At 60.8% G+C, this 23,390-nt stretch overlaps 2 protein-coding genes across 2 annotated transcripts; one reads left to right on the top strand and one right to left on the bottom strand.

Annotated features, from left to right (window-relative positions):
* Positions 1 to 1,249: 1,249 nt before the first annotated feature.
* Positions 1,250 to 18,498, top strand: PAIP2B (poly(A) binding protein interacting protein 2B). The gene is made up of 4 exons (XM_064448783.1): positions 1,250 to 1,339; positions 11,229 to 11,383; positions 15,569 to 15,745; positions 16,635 to 18,498. The coding sequence occupies exons 2-4, from the start codon at positions 11,237 to 11,239 to the stop codon at positions 16,689 to 16,691; spliced, it is 381 nt and encodes a 126-aa protein (XP_064304853.1). The 5' UTR covers positions 1,250 to 1,339; positions 11,229 to 11,236; the 3' UTR covers positions 16,692 to 18,498.
* Positions 18,499 to 19,566: 1,068 nt separating this feature from the next.
* On the bottom strand, positions 19,567 to 22,663 carry NAGK (N-acetylglucosamine kinase). The gene is made up of 10 exons (XM_064448782.1): positions 22,607 to 22,663; positions 22,012 to 22,096; positions 21,661 to 21,759; positions 21,421 to 21,562; positions 21,199 to 21,309; positions 21,004 to 21,116; positions 20,477 to 20,564; positions 20,114 to 20,211; positions 19,951 to 20,029; positions 19,567 to 19,869 (listed from the first exon to the last, which is right to left on the bottom strand). Exons 1-10 carry the CDS (start codon positions 22,633 to 22,635, stop codon positions 19,682 to 19,684), a joined length of 1,032 nt encoding a protein of 343 aa, XP_064304852.1. The 5' UTR covers positions 22,636 to 22,663; the 3' UTR covers positions 19,567 to 19,681.
* Between the last annotated feature and the right edge of the window lie 727 nt (positions 22,664 to 23,390).

Raw genomic sequence — 23,390 nt, 5'->3', positions numbered from 1 at the left:
TGGCGGGACACAGGGACTGGGGGGGGCGGGGGGGGCCTCGGAGGTGGCGCTGGGGGAGCCGGGGGTGCAGGGATGGGCCCCCCGAAGGTAACACTGACAGTGGGGTGTGGGGCTGGGCCCCCCCTCGGTGACCCTGACATTGAGGTGCAGGGCTGGGACCCCCCCAAGGTGACCCCAAAACTGGGGGTACAGGGCTGGGTGCCCCCCACGAGGTGACCGCAACACTGGGGTGCAGGGCTGAGCCCCCCCATCGGTGACCCCGACATTGGGGTGCAGGGCTGGAACCCCCCCAAGGTGACCTCAAAATTGGGGGTGCAGGGCTGGATGCCCCCACGAGATGACCCGAACACTGGGGCGCAGGTCTGGCCCCCCCCCCCGGTAACCCTGACACTGGGGAGCGAGGCTGGGGCCCCCAGCAGTGGGGTACAGCGCTGGGTGCCCCCTGCGGTGCTCCCCAACACTGGGGTGCGGGGCTGAGCCCCCCTCAGGTGCCCCCAAAACTGGGGGTGCGGGGCTGGGGTCCCCACTCCGGCGGCGCGGGGCTGGGTGTCCCCCCCCCCGAGGTAATGAAGACACTGGGGTGCAAGCTGGGACCCCCAAAACTGGGGGTGCAGGGCTGGGCCCCCCCCGGTGCTCCCCAACACGGGGGTGCAGAGCTGGATGTTCCCCCCCCCCGCGCCACGCGCCCGCCACGTGACAGCCCCGCCCCCCTCCCCCCCCGCGTGGGACGCGGGTGCCCGGGGAATTCCCCGCCCCCCGGTGTGTTTACACCAACCCGCCAATCAGCGGCCCCCTAGCGGCGCTCACAAACCGGGGGCTTGTGACGCCTTTCCCCATTGGGCGCTTTGCCCGCCAATCAGGATCTGGGCGAAGCGGGCGGAGCGCTGTGGTTATTTACATGCGGGCGGCTACGCCCACCACACCGCGGTCCCGCCTCCTGTCTCGCCCCACGTGGGCGACGCGTGCGCCCAACCAATCCGACCCTCCGAGGTTAACCAATCCGAAGGCTAGGAGGTGGACGAGGACTCTCCAATCAGAGGGCGGCAGAGTGGGCGGGACTAGAACCCGGAGTGACAGCCGGCTGGTGGAATAGCCACACGCTCGCGCTCCGCTCCCTCCAACCAGGCTCGGAGCTGTGCGGGGAGGGGGGCGGGGACGCGTGGCGGGTTTGGCCAATGGAAAGGTGGGGTGGGTGGGCGTGTCTCCGCCGCGCCGTGGCGGGGTCCGGCGGCGGCGGCGGCGGCGGCGGAGGAGGAGGAGGAGGAGGAGGAGGAGCGGGAGCAGGAGGGGGAGGAAGGCGGGCGCCCACCGAGCGGCACCGGCCCGGCCCGGTCAGCAGGTACTGGGACAGGGAGTGCGGGGGGAGCACGGGGTGCGGGCCCGGCTGGGGCCTGGCGGCGTGCGGGACCGAGCACCGGGGGGTCCGGGGCTGGCGGCGTCCCGGTGGGCCTCACTTAACCCGGGTAGGCCTCAGCCCCCGTAGGCCTCGGCTCGGCCCGCCTTCAATTAAAGCGTCGTTAAGCGCCGTTCGCACGTCCCGCCAGACTCCGGCGGCGCCTCGCACCTCTGACAGCGGGGCTGCGTGCGGCCCTGGGCCGGGGCCGCGCCGAGGGCAGCCCCGGGGCAGCGCGGAGCGAAGGAGCGCGGCTCGGGTCCAGGTTCCTTACCGGAGGGGCCGCGTTTGGCTGGGGGAGCTCCCCTCCCTGGGACGCACAGGCCGGGTGAAAGCGGACCCTGAGATGCACTGGGGCTGCTGGAGGAGCCACTTGCGGGAAGGGTGAGGTGGGTGCGGGATGCCCCAGAGCAGGTATCCAACCCCGAAACAGTCGGAGAGACCGGCTGAAATCTCCAGAGAGCAGGTTGGTCATGAGCCAGCACCGGGCCCTTGGGGCCAAGGAGGCCAACGGTGTCCCGGGGTGCATGGAAAGGAGTGTGGCCAGCAGGGCGAGGGCCACATCTGCAGGGCTGCATCCAGGTCTGGACCCCCCAGTTCAAGAAGGGCAGGGAACTGCTGGAGAGAGGCCAGGGGAGAGCTACGGAGATGCTCAGAGGCTGGAGCATCTCCCTTGTGAGGAAAGGCTGAGAGACCTGGGTCTGTTCAGCCTGGAGAAGAGAAGGCTGAGGGGGATCTCATCAATGCCTGTGAATACCTGAAGGGTGGGTGTCAGGGGGATGGGGCCGGGCTCTTTTCAGCGGTGCCCAACGCCAGGCCAAGGGGCCACGGGCACAAGCTGGAACACGGGAAGTTCCCCCTGAACATGAGGACAAACCCCTTCCCTGTGCGGGTGCCAGAGCAGGGGCACAGGCTGCCCAGAGAGGCTGTGGGGTCCCTTCCCTGGAGACATTCACCCCCCGCCTGGACGCGGCCCTGTGCCCCTGCTCTGGGGGTGCCTGCTCCAGCTGGGGGAGGGACGGGGTGAGCTCCAGAGGTCCCTTCCAACCCCTGCCAGTCTGGGATTCTGTGAAATCTCTCCTGGCTGGTTTTGCCAAAGAAAAGCAGCACTGGTGGCAGAGGTGCTGCCAGGCTCCAGCTGAGCGCTGCCCCCACCACCCTGCTTCTCACCCCGTCCAGGCCTTTGGGGCCCAAAACAGTCCCCAGGCTCCCATTTACATGGGCCAGGCGCCCCACCGGCAGAGCAAGGCAATGGGAGCATGCCACTGGCCCCGCTGTGGGGCAGGAGGAGATAGGCTTCTCCCTCCCACGGCACAATCTCTGCTCCAACGAAGCACATGGGGGGACAGGCACAGCAGTCCTGCACGCTGCCGTCGCTCCAGAGGGACCCCCAACCGGAGGCAGGCGACACAACATGCTGCCTTCACAGATGACAGTGACTAGGAGCTGGGTTCTTAAACTTACCTAAAAAAAAAAACTAGCCTGGCCTGTGCTGCGGGGGCTCCGGCTGCAGCACACGGTTGGGTTTGTGCCGGGGGGAGATTGTTGTCTCCATCCCAGGCCAGCTGCATTTGTGGGGGACGTGATGCGGCACCAGCAGGCTCGGTGTGGTGTAGCCAACTCCTGGCTCGTGCCCTTCAGATATTTGTTACATGCTGGCTCTTCAGGTTTCAGCCTGGCATGCAGCGACAAGTCAGATATTGCCACAGGAGCGTTGTGGCCAGGTAGGAAAACTTCTTTCCGCATCTGAGGCGGTGACTGCTTGACGGATGCACGCTAGGCTCTGCGTCATGTTGGAGTATGGCTGCTCCGGATCCTTGTTCCTCTCTTAGCCTTGACCGAAGGGGCCACAGAAAAGGCTGCATGAAGCCCACGGTTGTGTTTATTTGGTTCCTAACAGCCTGAGACAAAAATACATGTTATAATATTATGTTGAAAATGTCCACGTTTCCTCTCTGTGCAAGAAGTCTGTGGTTTTTCCCTCTGAAGAGCTGGCGGGTGGCAAGCTGAGGGGACAGCCCTGTTCCAGGCGGAGTACGGGAGAGCCAGGGTGCCATATCTACGGTGCGCACGTGTCCATGCAGGATTCCCCGTGTATTTGAGACAGAAAACACCAGCCGTACACAGGCGGAGAGCGAATCAGGGCTCTTTGTTAGAGGGAGCTGGACTTCCATGCAAAATTCCAGGCTTTTGTCCTGGAAGTGAACAGCCAAGGAGGGAAGCAGGGTTGTTCCCCTCACTTGAAGCAGTGTTTTTTTCCCTCCCAGCTGGCTGCTGTGAGCTGCGGTTGGAGGTCGGCCGTGGGACGGCGAGGCGAGACCCTCAGTCATTTGCCTCTGGCTCATCCATCACTTGCCAGCGGCGCCCCGGGAACCGCAGCGGCACTAGGGCAGCGTCCGTTGCCAGAGCTGTCATCGCACTGTGCCTTACACCATGGTTAATTTGATCCGCATCAGTGTCGTCGGCAGCCGCCAGCCGGCCTGCCCAGCACCCGCTCTTTGGCGTTGACAGGGCACGTTCCATTGGGTTTTGGTGGCCTGGAGAAGGGTGCCGAGCCCCGGCAGCTGCGACCACGCTGTCATCTGAGGGAGGGAGCAGCAAGAGCCAGCACGGTCCAGCTGCCGAGGCGCAGACCTGAGCTCCCGAAATGCGGGTGGAACCACCATGTCTGCCTTAGCCCTGTCGGCCTTGCCGCGCTTTGCTTCCCCGTCCCTGCTCTGAGTGAAAGCGACGGCACGGAGGGCGTGCGCCCAGCGCCGGGCGAAGCCTGAGATGTGAGCGCAGGGGATGTGCTGGGAGGTGCCCAGAAAGGTGCCTCCATGTTGGGTCTGCGTCGCAAACAGAGATAAAGCTGCTCCCGCAGATTCGGAGAGCCCTGGCAAAGCGTTCCGTTTGCTGCCCTGACCTCCGTTTCCAGCCGCTGTTGCTGCAGAAATTGCACCGCTGGCTTTTTCTGTTCTCAGTTCTTCTCTCTGCCCGCACCCGGGCAGGTCCTCGCCCCGTGGATGTCCCATGCCCGGGGAGCTGGAGGTGCTGCTTGATGGATGCTCTGTTTTGAAGTCTTTAACATTTCTGTTATCAATTCCCTTAAAGAAATTACAGAACACTGCTGCTCGCAGGCTCGTGCGTGGTGCTGGCCGGCCGTGTTGCCGCCGCAGTTTATTGCAGCGTTAATCCTGGACCCGTTTGTGAGCTGTCAAGTCCAGAACACCTCGCCTTTGAGATTAAAAGTAGCTCAATGAAGAGCAGTGTTTAGGATGAATTTGAAATTAGGTTTCTAAGCATTTCTTGGACGCTGCTCAAGAGTGCGTTCGATGTTTCTGGTGGTTTCAAAATGACGGCGGGCGGGGGGATCTGGCGGTACTTCATTTTGTGCCTGAGCAAAGTGGGGATTGTTCTTGTGGATGCAGATTAAAATAGTGCAGGATGAGATTATCCCCCAGATCAGAGATGGAAGTAGGATGCAGTTCCTCAGCAACTGAGAGATATCTGAAAATGGAAAGCTCCACATCTGCTGCGAGCAGGGACTGCCACACCACCCCCCCAGTAGCCCAGCAAGCGTGAGAAGGGAGTACCAGCAGGCCAGCCTAACATTAGAAGTCCAGACTAACCTGGAAGACTTAATGCCCTTTAATTAGAGGGCTGAAGACAGTGGGGAGTGCTGGGTGACTCCAGAAGGTCTGCAGCAGCTCGCCAGCTCAGCGCTTCAGCGTCGGTGGTAGGGAATAAAACCTGAAGCACCAGTATAATAGGAAGGAGAAGCCTGGGGGGGGAAAAAAGTTACTTGAAAGACGTCAGGGAGGTGGCAGAGCGTGGGCTGGGCCTGAGCCGGATTGCAGCCTAGCAGAAAAAGCCAGACCCAGTCACGCCGGGTTCTCCAGTGAGACCCAGCTGGAAGCAGAGAGGGGGGGAAAACCTCGCAAGTGCCATGCGGGGCAGCTGGCAATGCTCACGGCTGCTGGAAAAATCTACACGGCTGGGAGATAAAAAGCGCGGCTTGGGACTCCGAGGTGCAGAGACCTTATCTGGGAACAGAGATTAGAGCAAGGTAATCGCTGCTTTACTGTGCAGGGCGCAGGTGGCCGGGGGGAGAAGCTAGTGGAGGGAGCGAGGGCGTTGGAAGCAGGGCTGAACCAGATCAACCTGTGGAGTGCGAGAGAAGTACATGTGCAAGATGAAATGGGAGAATCCGGACTCTTGGAGAATGAGGCTGATGAGTTGCCCTTCCCTAATTGCTGCTTTGGAGAAGTTGAGAGGTGGCCTGCAAAAACGCCCGGCCCTTTCCTCCCCTCCTTGCCCCAGCGCTGCCTGGGCACAGATCAGTCCTGGGCTTCTGGGCGAGGACTGCAAACCAGTTTGCTCATGCTCCAGTATGCCCCTTTTGTGGGAAGCGTTTCTGCGCTGGTTGAGGAGGGGGAAAAATAGTGGGTTTCTTTTTACAAATACTCTACAAGCTGAAATTTGAGTGTTGTTAAACCCAAAGTGCAGCTGGGATGAAGGTGCAGCAGCGCAGGCTTGGGGATGCAGCACTAACCTCTCCCCTTCCCTCCTGCAAACCTCGCCGTGCTCCTGTGCGCTCGCAGGGCAGGCGGGAAGGAGACTTGCTGTGAAAGTTCCCAGAGAAAGAAGGGCTTGGGTTTGGTGGTGGTTTTTTTTTTTTTCCTGAAGTCTGGGTTGCGCTGGGTGGGTTTTCCTGCTGAACGACCAGCCCCGTCTGCAAACACAATGATTCCCAAAGCTATTTATAGAGCTGGGAGCCCTGGCCGGCCAGCCTCCTCCATCACATAACCCGGCGCTCCCTGCCGAAGCAGCCCCTGCCGAGGCTTTTGGCTCTGGCTGCGCCAGCCTGGGAGGGTAAGGAGGACCATATGTCCCTCGCCTTTAGCCAAGCGCGCAGCTGTGCTCGATTCTCCCGTCTGGTGCTGACTTGTTAACTCTTTGGGGGCGAAGGGGAGGAACGTGGCTCGTGCCACGCTTGGCACAAGAAGGGGATGCTCTCATAGGGGCAGAAACCGGCCAGAAGCGGGACTCCTGAAGGGTCTTGCCTCCCAGGAGTTCCTCAGTCCTGCTGTGACTAACCCTGGTTTGTTCCGCCGCGTGTTATCCTCCTGAACTAGGTAAGGAAATAGTCTAATGGCCTGCCTGCGAAGAGCAGACAACCATATGTGTGATTCCGGGGTTTCGAAGTGCGTTATCCAGATTATTAATAACCCGCCATGCCTTGTGCTGCTCCGTCGCAGGAGCCTGATGCGTCCCTGTGCAGATGCTCCCCTCCCAGGAGGGCTTGTTCCAACCACAGTGCGATCTAGCCGGCTGCTGCCTCTTGTTTTTACCCCTCTCCACCCGAGGGTCGGTGCTGCAGCCCCCCATCCTGCTCGAGGTGGGCGTGCGGCACTGCCCGCCTGCCCTTCTCTCCCACATGCAGGAAAAACGCTTGCGAGATCAGCTTGCTTCCCTGCCGCTCCGACAGCGTCGCCCTGCGTTATCTCCTCCGCATCAGGCTCTCGCCTCCTGTGCTCCTCTGGCAGCACGGCAGGTACCTACGCCCTTGCATTTGCTGTCCTCTCGCTCCTCTCTCTCAGCCTTGTCTCCCTTAGGGTCAGCCACTGCCCCGTTTTATACCACGCTTGGGTGCTGCCTGCGCTAAGGAGTTGGTCCACCAAGTTTCTGCCCTTCTCGCATCAAACGTCCCAACGCAGTGACGGGGGGACCTTGCTCTCGCTCCACCTTTTAACCCCAAGGAGCGGGAGCCGGGTGGGACGAGGCAGCCCTGCCTGGCCTCGCGGCGTCCGCTCTGACGCGAGGGCAGCGTGTCTCCTGGAGCACAACCCGACCGCCTCGGCAGGGTTTGCACCAGCGCGTGCGGGATGGGACCTGCAGCTGCAGAAGGGCGGGCAGGAGGTGAGCAGAGGGTGGGTAGTTGCAGTACCTGCCCGCTGCTGCCAAAGGGATCAAGGTGAAGGGCTGGGGGCAGGGGGAGCAGACCTGCCCCTGGCAGCGTTGAGCCGCCGCCGCATCCGCTGACTCCTGCATCATGCCTCCTCCTTCTCCCCCTTGGCTTTGAAGGGCCGGTAACGATTACGGCTTTGTGGCGAGCCCTCCAGCGGGGCTGGATGATGCTCAGCCTTGTGCCTGGATCGCGGCGCCGTCTCTGCGTGGCAGCACAGGGGCTGAGAGATGCGTCCAGACAGAAACGTGGATGTTTCCTCCACAAAAAGTCCATCCTCTAGGTCCCGTTGGCGTTGGGACAGCGGTATTGTGTTGGCATCTTCCTGTGTGAGCCACGCTCAGTTTGACCTCGGATGTCTCGGTTACTTGTGCTAATTTGCCTTGGGGACTATTTCCAGGCTAATGGAGCCAGGAATAATAGCTAATAGCCCCAGCTGGGGTCAGCTCCCGTGAAACCTGTAGCCTTGAAGCATCACACCTTTTAGCATCACCCAAACAACAAACAGGGGCCGAATTTCTGATTCCCATACGTTTTCCAAAGGAAGCCTACCTTGCCAGGCTGCTGTTCCAGCCCCAGGCGAGTATGGGAGCGTTAAGGCCGATGAAGGCGTTTGTAAAGACTAGCAGGGACCTCCCAGGCTGCCTCCCTGCCTTGCAGGCAGCCGCACGCCGTAGCTCCTCGGGATTTGCCGTGCTCTGGCTCAGGATGTGCAGCTCCTGGGAGGCGGTTTGTGTGCTCTGCATGTGGTTTTTTTGAGCTCTTGGTCCCAGGTTGAAGACTACTTCTGTTTGTTATTGGTCTACTTAATTTTCCAGGGGAAAGGAGAAACAAATCCAAGAAGCCTTCGTTATAAGAAAGCAGGGGTTTTATTTCTTCTAGTTTTAATGGAGAGCCCCGGCTCAGAGCAGTGAGCTTGCTGCAACGTCTCAGCAATATATCAAAATTACCCTGGCTCCGTGCGTACTTGGTAGAGCGTCAACAGGCTGACAGTTACAGCGCTGCTCCGGTGACTCAGATAAATAACACGCAGACCAAAACATACATTGGGCCTGGCTCAGCCAGGCTGGAAAATGCACTCTTGGAAGGTGCTTTTCCAGGCTCTGCATGGCCGGGGCTGCTGCAAGGGACTGCTGGCATGCTCCGAGCGCCGGCTGATACAGGGAAACCATGACCTTGGGTCCTTCAGACCCAGCTATGAAAATAGGAGATTAAAAAAGCCAAAACACTTTGGTTTTTTTTTCCCCTCCCTTTCATGTTTGGGCTACCGAAGTGGTACATCACATAGGTCACTCCTGTGGTGCCGCCACTGTGCACATACCCCTGCTGTCCTTCGTGCCGTACAAGCCCGCACCGACGGGAGATTTTGGTGCCTGTCTTCCTGTTAGGTGAGTTTTTCCACCCAGAATATTCCCAGTGGACATGCAGGCAGGAGCCACCCCCCGGCAGGGCTGAGCTTGCGTGGCAGCCTGCCTCTCCTGCCTGCTGTTTCTCCCGGCAAAGCGCAGGGGCATGGCTCTGTAGAAGGGCTCCCGTCTCACTCCGTGACACTTAGATGTCTGTGCTGGCTGCCCCAAGCCAGGGGCCCTGGGCTCACCCCTTAGGGGATGGTGGAAGCCGAAATCGGGAAGCCAAGCTTCCGATGGGATGCTGGCAGCGCTCAGGGCTGCCCTGGTGTTAGGATTTTGTGCTGAGAGCTGCTGTCTTTGCTGCTCCCCATCCACCTGAAAAACCTGTCCTGCCGATGGGAGCCGCGATGGAAGTCCCGCTGCTGCGTTATAAACCTGGGAGGGAGAGTAGGCACAAGCCATCCTTTCATGTCTCTGCTCCCAGACCACAGCTCGCCGCCCTGTGCCAGCACCCTCTGCCTCTCCTCCTCCCACAGCTCCCCACGGCCGTGCCGCGGGTCCCGGGTCACCCACGCAAAACGCGGGGAGAGCGCCCTTTGCTGTTCGGAGGGAGCTGCAAAGCTCTGCTGAGAGCCGGCATCGTGGCAGCAAGGTCTCTTTGCAGCCGCATTAGTAAGGATGTGGAGTCTTGGGGAGGGAGAGGAAGCTTTTTATTTCTTTTTTTTTTTAAAAAAAAAAAAATCCGTAAAATTAAACATTGCAGAACCCTTCCCTCCTCTCTTGTGCTGCTTCTCCAGCTAAACTGTTCTCTGCGGTGACTGGTACGGAGCTGCTGGGCCAGCACAGGCACCTTGCTTTGTCTCTTGACAGCGGCTGCCTGATCTACAGCAGGGCAGCGGGAGGGCTTTCGGTTCGACCCAGCACCCGTCCTGCCTGCCTGCGCAGCGGGCCCAGCTCTGGACGCTGTACATAAGCAGTGAACCCTGCCAGCTCCTCAAAACTCGTGTGTCCTTGAGCTCCGGGCTCTGCCTGCGCAAACATCTGCGCTGGCAGCGAGAGCAGCAGGCAGGGAAGGAGGGAGAGCTCCCCCCATCCAAACCTTTCATGCCTTTTTCGCTTGCTTTGCAGCTCTGCTCCCCTTCCTGCCTGCCCTGTGACTCCCTCCTGCCAGACTTGAGCTGTCTGTCGTCAATAAGTCTCGTTGATCACGGGAGATCACCGACAGCCAACGCTGCGTTGGCTTTGGCACAGCTGAAGTTTCCGTGCTTGGTTCGGAGCCTTTCTTGCTTCTCTGCAGATAACAAAGGCTGCTTCAGTGAGGCCTGGTGCTGTATCCCGAGGCTGCAGGCAGCCCGAGGGCCTCGCTGCTCTTCCTTTTCCCTTCTTTTTTCCCTTTTTTTCTTTGCCCAGGAGCAGCTGTGTTAAAGCTGTGCCGCTCCTGGGGTCCCAAGAGGGTCAATACGCACCTTTGTAATCAGCGGGGATGCTTTTCAGAGGGTGACATGCGACAGTGGCCATGCGCTTGTCTGTGCTTCAGATTCCTCCCAAAAATAGGAATAGTCTCCTTGGACCTGGCTTCTGCCAGTCATCCCAAGAAGTTGTGTTTTCCAGCCTCTGCTTGTGTGGGATGCTCTCCAGTTCATCCCTGTGCCCCAGTACTGTGCTGGAGCTGGATGCAGCTCGGCCCCAGATAAAGCCATTACCAGGGGAGAGTAAAACACACAGCCAGGATGATGTTACGTGATATCTGGATGTCTTTCAGCAGGGTTGTGCTGGCCTTAGTCCATGTTTCGCTATTCCATAGGATTTTGCTATTGAATCATCGTCTCATTTATCTGTCTGTGTGTCCTTCTCTCCATCTGCTCCTGCGAGCCTTGCAGAAGGCAAGGATTGGGACTCCCTAACATTTGTCTTGCTTCAAGCCGTGCTCCTGGGACTCAGAATGCCTGCTTTAGGAAAAGGCAGACTTTGTGTCGCAAAACCAACAGGCTTTTGCGAAATGCCCTCTAAAAATAAATAAATTACAGTAGAGGTAGAGAGAGGTGAACTGGCGTGCCTGTGCTCTACCCAAAAATTCAGTATTTTAGGGTAGGGGGCAAGCTGTTTCTCTGCTGTAGGTGTGTTGGCTGCAGTGATAACCCAGTTGTGGCCTTTTGGTGTATTTTGTGGCAGATTTAAAATAAATTGGATGGATGGGGTGTGGGGTGTGCCTGTCCAAGCCCTGCTCGCAGCTTCGCCAGGAGCTGCTGGTCAAGTCACCCCTTTCTCTAAATCCAGGCCAACTCTGTTCAGACTCTCCCTGATGGGTCAAAACCATGAAAAATAAATGCTGCCACTACCAGGGAGGTGTAGTGCTGCTTCCAGGGCTTTCAAGGAGAGAAGACAAGTCAGGAATAGCACCGTGCCTTGAAAAAAGCAGCCTGGGAGCCTGAGCTGTCACCCATCAGCGTGGCCGTGGCAAGCGTCCACCTGGGAGCCGGGTGGGTTGGGGGGTCACGGGGGTCCCTGGCAGCTCTCACCCCCTCGTTTCTCTTCCCAGAGTCAGTAATGATGAATGGCTCCGACCTCGCCAGTACAACGGCGTCCAGTCCCAAATCCAAAGAGGAGCAAGTAGTGAACGGTCACGATGAAAAGGAAAACAACCCCTTTGCAGAGTACATGTGGATGGAGAATGAAGAAGACTTCAACAGGCAGGTAAGACCAGGAGGGTGGTTGCCAGCTCTGCGTTTCTGTGGCTAAAATTGGGGCGAGGAGATGGAGAGGTGTCCTTTGGGTGCTGTGAAGCACATGTGAGTCACTGAGGCCCTGCACGGCAATGGTGGTTCATGGGGAGAGTCATCCTGTTTATATTGGATCTGCCTGTAAGGACATGGGATGGCTAAAGTCAGGAAAAAACCCTCACGATGCCTTTGATTCACTCAGATCTTCCTCAGAGGGATGGTGACGGCACCGTCATCTGCTCCTGTGCTTTGCTGGGATAAGAGGCCTTTGCTTTCTGCATGCTCAGCTGGAAGGAGAGGACCAGTGTAAAAACCAGTGCTAGAAATTTGAGAGGATTCATACCCTGGCTACCTCGGCGATGAGTTCCTGCAGTTAGTACCTCTTGTTCTGGGTAGAAGTCTCCGTTTCAGCCAAGTTCTCGAGAGCTTCTGGTAGATCGCGGTGGGATTTGAGTGGCTCCTGCTCATGGAGTAGCAACGCAGCCCTGTGAGCTGGAGCAGAGGGAGCAGCCACATAGTGTCCTCCTCGTGCTTCTGCTTTGGGTCTTCCTCCAGTGCCGGGGCAGCACAAGGCAGCAGGGATGAGCTTGCTGGAGGCCCACTGGTCCCTCCTGCCATCACCCCAGTAGCTGGAGAGAAGTCAGCCAGTTTGAACTGGTCAGGGAAGGAGCTTGCCCCTTCAGCTGGCCGAGCTGTGCTACTGGAAACCTGAAGTCTCCCGGAGACTTGTCCCCTCCCTGAAATGTCGCCACAAGCGTGGCCAAGCACCATCACCGGGGTGTCAGGAGACTGGCCGGGAGGGCCCTCTGGAACTGCGGGCAGGCTGGGCAGAGGCATTTCATGTCCCCACCGCGCCCCTGGTCACCAGAGGGGGATTTCATCAGCTTTCTGGTGTTCTCAGCAGAAAATCTCCATATGGTAATGCTTAAGTGTTGCTCCCACAGGAGGAAACTGCAGCTGCCCGCTGACAGTGACTCCTGGTGAGTGTGCAGCAGCAGCCTTGTGCCGCCCCACATCACGTTAGCAATTGTTAGTGGGCTGTGACTCAAAGCTTTTGTTTTATTTAATGACGTGATTAGGCAGCAGCCAGCCCGCACAAGCAGCTGTGCTGATGGAAATGTGCTAGATCAATTAGTTCATGTTTCTGAAGCACTGTCTTGATTAAAAGCCTGGTGGAGGCAAAGCGCAAAGCAAACCATAGTGCAGCTCTGTGCCGGAGGGAGCGTCCTGGGGTGGAGGAGCCGCGGCCAAGGGGAGCGTGTGCAGGTGGAGGGAGCTGGAGGAGGGAGGAAAACGGAGCAAAGACAGACCTCAGGGCTTCCCTGTGTCAGGCACTGTGTCACAGAGATACTCACCCGTGCTTTCCTGGTCTGCCAGCCGTCGCTTCTGCGCTTCAACTCCTTAGCGATGCCCTGGGAGCTCAGCCCTTTGTCCAGCTCCTGGTGAAACGCTGCTGAGGGGAAATGGCTGCTACAGAAGCTGGAGTCACTGCTCAAGGGCTTCGAAGTCCATGTGTCTGCTGGTGGGGACCAGCGGGGGTAGGGAGACCTGTCCTGCACCAGGATCTCTTGTCTGTCGGAAGGCAGCACTCCTGGAAGAAGCTGTCCTTGGGCTGGCTCGTGGGGCTTGGCGTGGAACGCTGCTCTCGTGCCTCTCGTCTGGCTCTGCTCTGTGGCCGGAGTCGCTCCTCAGTGCCCCCGGGAGAGGATGAGCTGCCGGTGATGAGGGCACGGCATGGGGGACAGCAGGCGTGTCCCTTCCAGTGCCAATGGTGGCTTCTGCTGCCTTCACACGCAACCCCCAGTGGCTTTGGGCTACTGTAAGATCCACGGCCAAATCTTCCCCCAGACCCACTTTATCTTCCATCTTTCTCAGCTTTCTGAAGCCACGCTGCTTCCTTGCTGCCCCCCACAAGGCTTTCTGCCATCCAGGCTCTGAGCAAGGGGAACAGGCAGGTGTTTTCAGAAACCACGAGCTTCTTGGCACAGTCCTCCCTTATTTATGCTAGCAATGTTCCTTTTCCCACGGAGCCGGCACATCCCGGAGGGCAAAAAGGGAGTGCTGGGCTCCTGTGCTGAGAAGAAACTGTGCTGACAGCAGGTCAGGTTGGTGCGGAAGGGCCTGGGGCAGGAGGTGACAGAGCTGCATTAAATACCACAGGAAGGCAAAGAGGAGCCCTCAGCAAATACTAAACCCTTTCTCTCCTGGTGCAGGCTGTCACAACGCAGTGCAAAGGAGGTTTCTGGCTAGAGGGGTAGCAGGTGGGTGCAGGTGTGAGCGCATCAGGGATCTCTCCTTCCCTGTCCCCTTGTCCAGGACCGACATCGTCACTGTGTCCCCGGTGTGTGGCCAGCAGCAGGAAAACCGATGGCCGGTTGCATGTACCGAAAAGCCTCCGGTGTGGGAAGGGAAGCAGGGCTCTGCTGGGCTGCGGCCCGAGCACGGCCAGCAGCGCTGAGGCTTGGAGGACAAGGAATATTTGCCTGGGTTTGAAGTGTTGCGGGATACCCAAAGCTCTGGGCTCGCTCTGTCCAGTGCCCTGTAGAAGTGCAGGATCCCAGGGCGGTTGTTGTCATCGTCACCTGCTGGGGCGAGCCGGCAGTCCCAGGGTGGGGCTTTTTTTCCAATTATCCTGTTTTCATGTGCTAGTGCCAGCTCGTAGTTTCAAAGACAGCCTCTAGAAACCCAGCTGAGGATAGCAATGATATGGTTTGCTAGCTGTAAAGGGGATTTTCCCCTGCCCCGAAGCAGTTTCTAAGGCTGGTGGAGAGCAGCTCTCCAGTAGCTGAGGCTGGAGACGGCATCCAAGGCTTGGTTACTGCGAGAGAGCTTTTCACAACCCTCACAAGGAGTTTTCTTGGATGTGATTTAAAGTGTAGCAGGGACTGGCTGTGAATAACCTGAAAGTCGATAGCCCTGTAGGTTTACCTTCCCAAGCCATTTGTGACGGACAGGTCTCTGTAAATGCCATGGTGGGGCAGTGGGACCCCAGTAGCCCACTGGTGGCAGGGGCTGCCGGCCCATCCCCAGGTCAGGGGCTGCAGTGGGTTGCAGAGCTCCCCTTTCCCCTCCCCAGGAAGCCAGTTTCAGTTGTAGTTTCTGCTTTCTGGTGAAATGAAAAGGTCTTAAGCTTTTTCAGAGCGTTTTGTGGTTCGTGGATTCACTCAGCCCTCCTGGACTCAGTAACGGCTGCTCAAAATAGTGCTGTTTTCTGGCTGTTGCCCCGTCTGCTCGTTTTCTAGCAACCACGTGCCTGTTCAGCAGGAGGCCACCGGCGGCACAGGCTGCCCAGCTCGCTTTGCTCGAGTCAGCATCCAGAGAAAACCAGCCTGGAAGGTGGGAGCAGCTGGTTAATGCAACCCGCTGATGGTACGCGCCTGCCCGAGGGCAAGGCCGGGTCCCCCAGGCCCTCCTCCTGCCCGTCTCTCCCGCCACGCTTTGCCTGCGCTGGGCCAGCTCCCGTGGCTTTCCTCGGCTCGGGAGGAGTTTTCCTGCAGCGGAGATGGCGTCACCCACGTTGCACTCGACAGGAGCCGACTGCCACCCTGCGTCGGTGCTTGCAGAGCACCGCTCTGCCAGGGGGGCCGAGCAGAGCCGGTTTAGCAAACCGGAGGAGGACGGGACGCAAGAGAGCAAAACAGGCTGGCAGGGCTACAGCATCGCTCCGTAGCAGAGGATCCACAAAAACAAGGCGCGCCTCTAGCACCGCTGCCCGGCTGTGATTCTATTAGCTGTCCCGTTCGCTTTGCAGCAAGCTCTGCTGGAGCCTGGCAGCCTGAAATCCTGTGCTGATGCATCTGGTGTCCCGTAAATCCAATCCCGTTCCCTTCTGGATTCGCCTGGTGCCGTGAGCTTGCAAGCTGCATCTCCCTGCCCCAGCGGTGTGCCGCAGCCGGGAAGCGATGCTCATGCACGGCTTTGCTTCGCGCAGAAAAGTGCCCATTTTCACAATCTTGCGGTTTTTGGGGTTGGCTACAGGCAAGTCGGCCGAGCTGTGATCATCTAGGTTTAAAATATTGCTCTGGCTCTACTGTAGCATGGACAGACACCGAGGTGAGGTAGGCACGTTGCAGACTCTGCTTTCACCAGGTGGGGACAGCGTATGGAAAACACCAAGGTGCATCGTTTGCTCCTGTGACTAACCTGTGTGTTTGGGCAGGTGGAGGAGGAGCTGCAGGAGCAGGAGTTTCTCGACCGCTGCTTCCAGGAGATGCTGGAGGAAGAAGACCAGGACTGGTTCATTCCATCGCGCGACCTGCCCCAGGGCATGGGGCAGCTGCAGCAGCAGCTGAACGGGCTCTCCGTTGGCGACGGCCACAGTTCGGAGGACATTCTGGTAAGGACCTCGGAGGATGAGCTGCGAGGTCTGGCGAAGAGCGGAGGACTTGTCCTGGGAAGCAGCGGGGATTTCCATGGCGGGTTTCCTTACTGGCGGTGGGCTGTCGGTGCAAGAGCTGGTGCTTATGCATCAGTGACGATGCATTTTGGAGTTTTCTGCAAGGTTACTCGTTTTAGCTGTGTATCCTAAAGACAAAAGTATGCAGCTTTGCAGAACTTGCTCCCCAGAAGCTGTGGAAGCAGGGCTGCCGCTTGCACGTGGGCTGGGCTCCGGTCCCAGAGCAAGCAGGGACCTCCCTCGCCTTTTGGGCAGAGTGGGGTGTCCTGGCAGGCTGGAGAGGTGCAGGAGGTCCAGCCAGGTGTGCTGCAGGGCCTAGACAGATATTTAGAGTGATGAAAACCTGCTAGGTAGCCGGAAGAGCAGCGGTGTTAAGGCAATGCCCATTTTCATCCCTGAAAGCAGGAATTCATGGCAGGGCTGTGTGGACCAGCACGGCGGGGGCGTTGTTCTGGCCCAGCTCTGCTGACTGTGCTCAGGCTGAGTCGCTTTACCTCCCGCCCCGCTTTACCGTGGGTGGGGATAAAACACCCCCGTGCCGAAGCAAAAGCAGGGAGAGACAGAACGAGCGGATTCTCCCGTGTTTCCCGCCCCCAAAACCCAGTCTGGGAGTAGCTGCGTTCGAGCCGGCACTTGTTCAGCAGCCTCTCGAGTGCCGCGGGTGCCTGCGAGGACACGAGGGCCAGGGCTTTGTGCACCTGTATCGGCATCCTCGGCAACGGCAGCCGGGCTGGGGCACCTTCGGGGTGCGGGTCTGTGGGGCGATGCTTGGCGGGGGGGTGCCGCTGTCTGGACCGCTGATGGGCCCTCCCTCCCTCTTCTCTTCCAGAGCAAAAGCAACTTGAATCCAGACGCCAAGGAGTTTGTGCCCGGCGTGAAATACTGACCGTCAAGGCAGGCTTTGGAAAGACTGTGTCCCTGCTCTGGGGGAAGGTGGTGGGGGGGAAGGAGGGAGGGGATCGGCCCCCGGCTGGACTCCGTACTGTAGCGGAGTTGCTGCAACGTGGCGAAATCTTGCTCTACGCTTCAAGTACTTTTTTCTTCCTTTTTTTTTTTTTTTTTTTTTTTTTTTAACCTCTTTGTTTCGTCTATCACCTTTTTTGGGCAGTTTTTGGCTTTTTAGAACTTGCAGCCCTTAGGTCTGCCCTGGAGTCCAGCACTCCCCTTGCTCCAGAGGCCCACTTCAACGCGTGCTTCAAACCTGCTAGTGGAAAAAGTCATGTTTTCTTGTTTAAGTAGAATTTGTAGGGATCCCCCTGCCCGCCTGCTCTCTCCCCAGAGGCGGCGAGCCCGGGCCAGGAGCCGCGCTGGCTTTCTCTGTTTCCGTTAAGAGGATTCCTTTCGCTAAAGGAAAAGTGAAGTGTAACAAGACTGTAAACCCCAAATTCCTCCAAGCAGCAGCCTGCCCGGCTCTCTGGTAGGTACTAAACACTAACTCATACACTTCTTTGCTGGTCGCTCAGTCCTGCCCGCTTGATCGGTTGTGGGAGCTCTTAGGGGAGACCAGACCCGTCAGACACCACCCCAGCTGTCCTTCCCGAGGGAAGGGCTGCTCCTGCAAAACACATCTTCTCCTTAAAGAATCCCATCCCCCCCCCCCGCCAGCTCATGAGCTCATCCAGCACTATGGGCCACGGCTCTGAAGCATCTGTACCTTCATTTCTCATGGAAATAAATCCCAGAAAACCAGATTAGAGCCCGTTCTCAGCAGAGCGGGGCGGTGGGGAGTTGGTGTTAAGCAGCCTCCCCGGGAGAAGGATCCTCTTTCGAGATGAGTCTGAGCTCTGAGGAGCACCCACAGACGTAGACAGAGAAGGCGATGGGCAGCGTCTTCGCGCCGGTCCCTGCGGTGGCCTTTGAGGCTCTGGTGGTTGGAAATCCGCACCCAGAGGAAGCGGGGGCTTCTCGGTGAGGGGCGTAGCCTAACGATTAAAATAGCTACTGGCTGTTAGGGGTGAGTTCTTGCTCATCCGTGTAAATCTCACCTCCCGGGTGCAGTTACTTCCACTATTCCCTTGACTTAAACAGAGTAGTTAATGGAGGGGGATTACAGCTCCCTGCGGGGCTTGCGGAGGTGGAAGCTAATGGCCGCTCGGTAGCCGAGGGCTCGCTCCGTCTCCATTAGCTCGGCCCAGCAGAGCCGGTGCCCGTTGGCGAGCGCGGCGGGAGGGCCCGGGGTTATTGGACCACAAACGCTAACGGCGAGCGGAGGCTTGAGCTGATGTAGCTCAGCTGCTCTGCGTACAGTCCGCTCCCCAACTCGACACATCTCCCGCCTCTGGCTGCCGGTCTTAAAACCAGCACCAAACCCCGACACTACCGCGGCGGGAGCTGGCTGTTGAAGGTGCCCATCTTAAATATCGCTGCCCAGAGGTGGTGGTTTGGGTTGAGTTCTCCCGTTTCCCGGTACAACCCCTGCCTCCAGCGCCTGCGTGGCCGCCTCTGGCTGCCGGCAGCTCCCTCAGCGCCGGGGCCGGGGCTCAGCTGCGCCCAGGGCTTTGCAGGACGTGATCCGGGGAAGGGCAGCTGTACGCTGGGCAAACTACTTCTGTAGTGGTAGCACAGTTCCCGCCCCCCCCTTACCCTTTCTCTGGTTTCTATTTGATTTCTTACCCAAAAAACCTGCCCCCACCCTCTGACGTGCTGTAAATTTCAGACAATGCATTATTAAAAATAAACTTTTTTGGAACTGAGTGGTGCAGAAGTCTTGCCTGGAGCAGGGGTAAGGTCTCCCCATTCAGTCAGCTCCTCGGCTGCCTCCGGTCCGGGAGGATTTTCCTCCTACACCACCTTGGTACTGTTCCCTCCCCTGGGCCTGGCCTGAAATGGCTGGAGGAGGAAACGGCTCCGATTTATGCCTGGTCAGGAACTTGGCACTGAGAAAATAAAATTTAAAATCTATTTTAAAAGAGGCTGCTGCCTCTTCTGCTGCTTCTTCCCCCAGCTGGACACGGGGTACTGCAAACCACGGCCCCACAGCTTCACCCTGCCGCTGGACGAGGACGTCGGCGCGCGGAGGAGCCGGGCACGGAGCTGCCCGCCGTGGCAGGGTGAGCCCGCAGGACCAGCCCCCCCTTGATAAGGCGCTCCGTGCCCGTCCCAGTGCCTGCGCTTCCCATCCACGCTTCCTGGAAGGAAGAGGCAGCTTTGGAGTTTGCGCTTTAGCTCAGGCACAGCCCCTCGCTGCTTTATTTCAACCACAAAAAGCAAAAAAGGCTTTTGTTTTTTCACTTTTTTGCCTTTTAAATGAAGACCAGCCCCAAGAAAGCTGCTTGAACTCACGCGGGCAGGACCAGCCACCGCCTTCCCCTTCGCTGGGGCCCGGCGGCATCGAGTCCTTCCCTCCGCTCGCCAAACGTCGGCATCGCCCGCGCCTCCCCAGCGCCGAGCTCGGGGCTGCGCCTCACCACGGGCCCCGGAGCCGCTGGCAGGGGGTACCCGCACCCCTGACATCGTGCGTCCTGGCTCGTCAAGCCCAAAGGCGTCCTCCTTCCTCCATCTCGTCTTCCTCCGCCCCAGGCCCCCAAGTGCTGGACCCCCTCCCTGCCTCAGCTGCCGAGCAGCACCCCGGCCCAGCACCCACAGCCGCTGCAGCCCAGCCTCCTCGGGCACCGAAACGGGAACCTTCAAGACCCGTTTCTCCTCATTTTCCAGCAGCCCCACCACGCTCGGAGCTCTCCCCACCCAGCGGGGCTGTGCCGGGGCCGGTTCCTCTCCCTGTGACCACGGTGGCTGCCCCATCCGCCCCCAGCCCATTTCCCTTCAGGCTTTGCAACCTTTTTATTGCCAAATTACAAAACTCATTTGCCCAACGCGCTGCTGCTGCGTGCGGAGGGTCCCTCTGTCCTGGGGCGGGGGGCTGCGGGGGGAGCACGGCTAGAAGACGTGGGTGTAGAAGACGTCGACGTTGCCGGCGTAGTCCAAGGGCAGAGCCTGGCCGATGCTCCTGGCGCCCAAGCGGGCCCCCCCCAGCGCCGAGGAGCGCTTCAGCTTCAGGAGGCTGAACCGGGAGAAGACGTGGCCGGGGGTCTCCTCCCGCGCCTGCGCCAGCACCCGGATGAACCCTGGAGCGGGGGGACACATGGGGTGGGGGTTACAGTGGACCGCAGAACCCCCCACCCAGCAGCCCCCGCCCCTCTGCTCACCCTCCTGCATCCTCTCCCAGCTGTTCCAGACGGAGCCCACGCAGACGATGGGCAGCCCCAGCTCCCCCAGGAACAGGCTCTGTGGGATGGGGGGGCAGCGGGTGAGAGCGGCACTGGGGACCCCCCGCTCACCCCGTGCACCCCCGTCCCCGTCGGCTCTCACCCTGTCGATTTTGGGCAGCACGGCGACAACGTGGCGAGCCAGGACCTCCCCGGCTTTGTTGAAGACGTGGCAGCAGAGTGGGTCCCCGGCCAGGGCGCCTGGGTATGGGGTGGGGGGCGAGTGGGACAGGGACCTGGGACCCCCCCAGCACCCTCTGGGGCTCACACCCGGCTCCCCTGAGCTGGGCTGTCCCCACACACACACCCCCACGCCGAGGGCAGAGGGCGTGTTGGGACCAAGGAGCCATCACAGGGAGGGACGGCAAAGTGGGGGTGACAGGCAGGGATGTGCAGCCCCCAGGCCCTGCCCCCCCCTATGCCCCCCGCTTTCCCCCCGCACCCCCCAGGGAAGGGGGTTCCCTACCCTCCGCCAGCTTCTGGCAAAATCCCGCAAACTTGGACTTCTCGAAGGTGCGGTAGAGATGCGTGAGGAGGCCCATCCTGTCGGAGATCTGCAGCGCCGGGACGGGGGGGACCCACTGGTGACCCCACAGCCCAGCCCAGAGCCCCTGGGACCCACCATCCCCAGGTGTGCAGCCTGGAGCATCCCCCCCGGACCCCACCATCCCCATGGACAGCCGGGAGCCCCCCCCAGATCCTGACAAAGAGCCCAGAGCCCCCCCCCAGACCCCAACACAGAGCCCAGAGCACCCCGAGGACCCCGACACACAGCCCAGAGCACCCCCAGGACCCCGACACACAGCCCAGAGCCCCCCCCCAGACCCCAACACAGAGCCCAGAGCACCCCCAGGACCCCGACACAGAGCCCAGAGCACCCCGAGGACTCCGACACACAGCCCAGAGCACCCCCAGGACCCCGACACAGAGCCCAGAGCACCCCGAGGACCCCGACACACAGCCCAGAGCACCCCTGGCACCCCCCAGCAGCACCTGGAAATAGTCAAACATGGCCTGCTTGACGTATCCGACATCGTGGGGTGGCACCTCCAGGTTGTCCATGCAGTCGAACACCATCTTCACGGCCTGGTGCGCGATCCAGTACGCTGCAGAGGGAGCACGGAGCCGGCTGAGACACCCCCCCCAGCCCTGGGGTGCCCCCCAGCACCCCCTGCCCACCGGCCTCACCTGAGCCTTCGTCACCCATCATGTGCCCCCAGCCGCCGCAGCCCACCTCCGAGCCGTCGGGGTTGATGAGTTTGCAGTTGGAGCCGGTACCCGAGATCAGGACGATGCCGCCTGCCGGGGTCAGAGCCAGCGGAGGTGGGGAAACACGTTGTCACCCCCCCTGTTCACACCCTGTGCCGGGACGTCCCCCTCGCTGTCACCCCGGGGCGAGCTGTCCCCTACCGCGGTCGGTGGCGGTGGCCATGGCCCCGACGGCGTCGCTGGTGATGTAGTAACTCTGGCTCAGGTGGGGGAAGCACCGGCGCAGCCCCTCCGTCAGCTTGGTGATGGCATCCTTCTGGTCACCCCCGCTCAGGGACAGCCCCTGCCCCGCACCGCAGGGTCCCCGTCACCCCCGAGGTGAGGGGGGGGGGGGGCACGACACGGAGCCGGAGCATCCTTGGGGGGGCACGGGGGGCTCACCAGCGAGCGGAGGGGGACGCAGGGGTCGGCCCCGGCTTTGCTCTTGGCTTCGCTGACCATCCGCTCAATCCTCTCCAGGCACTTCTCGGAGCCGATGAGCTGAGAGCCGAGGGGGGGGACACGTCACAGACCCCCCCAAGCCCACCCCAGGCTCCATCCCTGGGGGTCCTGCACAGGCGAAAGCTTCGCCGCCGGCCACGAGGTGCCGGCAAGGCCCCAGCACCTTCTCCGGTGGCTTCATCCCACCCAAGCGCCCCAAGAGCCTGGGGGCAAGCAGGGCCAGCCCCCCCCAGCCCCGTGTGTCCCCCCCCCATCCCTGGGGGCTGGGAAAGGGGTGTCCCCCCCACTCACCCAGTGGTTCGTGCAGGGTCCCTCCGTCTCAGCGAGGATCCGGCCATCTCCGGAGACCAGCACCGCCCTGGAGTGGGTGCCCCCGCTGCGGAGGGAGGCGGGGGGGACGCTGCCAGCACTACCCCGTGCCCGCCCTCCATCCCCAGTGCGGGGGTGAGGGGGAGACCCTCGCTTAGCCCCAGCACCCCGACTCTGCCCCTCCCCAGGGACCCCCCGCAGCCCCTAAACCAGCCCTTGGGGGTGCTGGGAGAGCGTGGACCAGGATGGGGGGGCTTTGAGGGGGGGAGGACAGACACCAGGACAGAGGTCCCTGGTGGGGGGTGTGCTGACACCCCCCATCCTGCCCCGCTGACATCATCTCCTGGTCCCACCCTCTGTGTGTGTCCCCCAGACTGGGGGTACCGGGGACGGGTCAGGAAGGGTCAGGAAAGGGGTGTCCGGCTGCAGCCCCCCCGTCCAGGTTGGGGTACCGGCAGGGGTCAGGAGGGGTCAGGGAGAGGGTGTCCGGGAGGGGGCGGGGGGTCCCCGCGGGGATCAGGGTGCGGGGGCGTTCGGAGCCCCGTGGGGAACCCCCACCCGCGGCCGGACCCCTCACCCCTCCACGCCGCCGAAGAGCGCCGCCATCTCTGCCGGGACACGCCCCGCCCTGGCCCCGCCCCTCCACCCGTAGCTCCGCCCCTTATCCCCCTCCCGCCTCGCCTACCGGGGCCTTTGCCCCGCCCCCGCCCATGGCTCCGCCCCTCCCCGCCTCCCCGGGCCTTTGTCCCGCCCCTCCTCCCGCCCCGGGTCCCTGTGCCGCCCCTCCGGCGCCGTGTTTTCCCCACCCGTAGCCCCGCGGACCCCCGTGGATGGGGACGGGGGTCGAAGACTGCTTCCCCGGGGGTCGCGGGGGTCATACACGTACAGGGGTACAGGATCACGCGAGATACAGCCCGGTCTACCCACCCGGGACACAGAACCACGTACCTACCCGCATCACAGCCCCCCCCCCGCCACGATATAGCCCCCCACGCACCCACCCGGGACACAGCTCCACACACTCAGGACACAGCCCCGCGCACGCACCCACCCGTGACACTGCCCCACGCACGTACACCCTCAGGGGACAGCCCCACGCGTGCACCCACTAGGGACACAGACAGGTGTGTGTGTGTCCCCATGCACCCACCCGTGACACAGCCGCCCCCCCCCCCCCCCCCCCCCCCCACGCAGCCACTCGGGACACAGTCCCATGCACACGCACAACCCAGACATGCACCCACGCAGGACACAGCCCCACCCACGCACACAGGCCCACCCCCCCCAAGCACCCCCTGGCATCTTAGATCCAAAGAAAAGGGGGGTCCCACGGGGGTCAGCACTCCAGCTCCCCCCCGCCC

The sequence above is a fragment of the Phalacrocorax carbo genome, chromosome 4 (assembly GCF_963921805.1).
Source record: "Phalacrocorax carbo chromosome 4, bPhaCar2.1, whole genome shotgun sequence".
Taxonomy (NCBI): domain Eukaryota; kingdom Metazoa; phylum Chordata; class Aves; order Suliformes; family Phalacrocoracidae; genus Phalacrocorax; species Phalacrocorax carbo.
The sequence above is the reverse complement of the archived record's forward strand: the minus strand, read 5'-3'. Positions and strand labels throughout refer to the sequence as shown.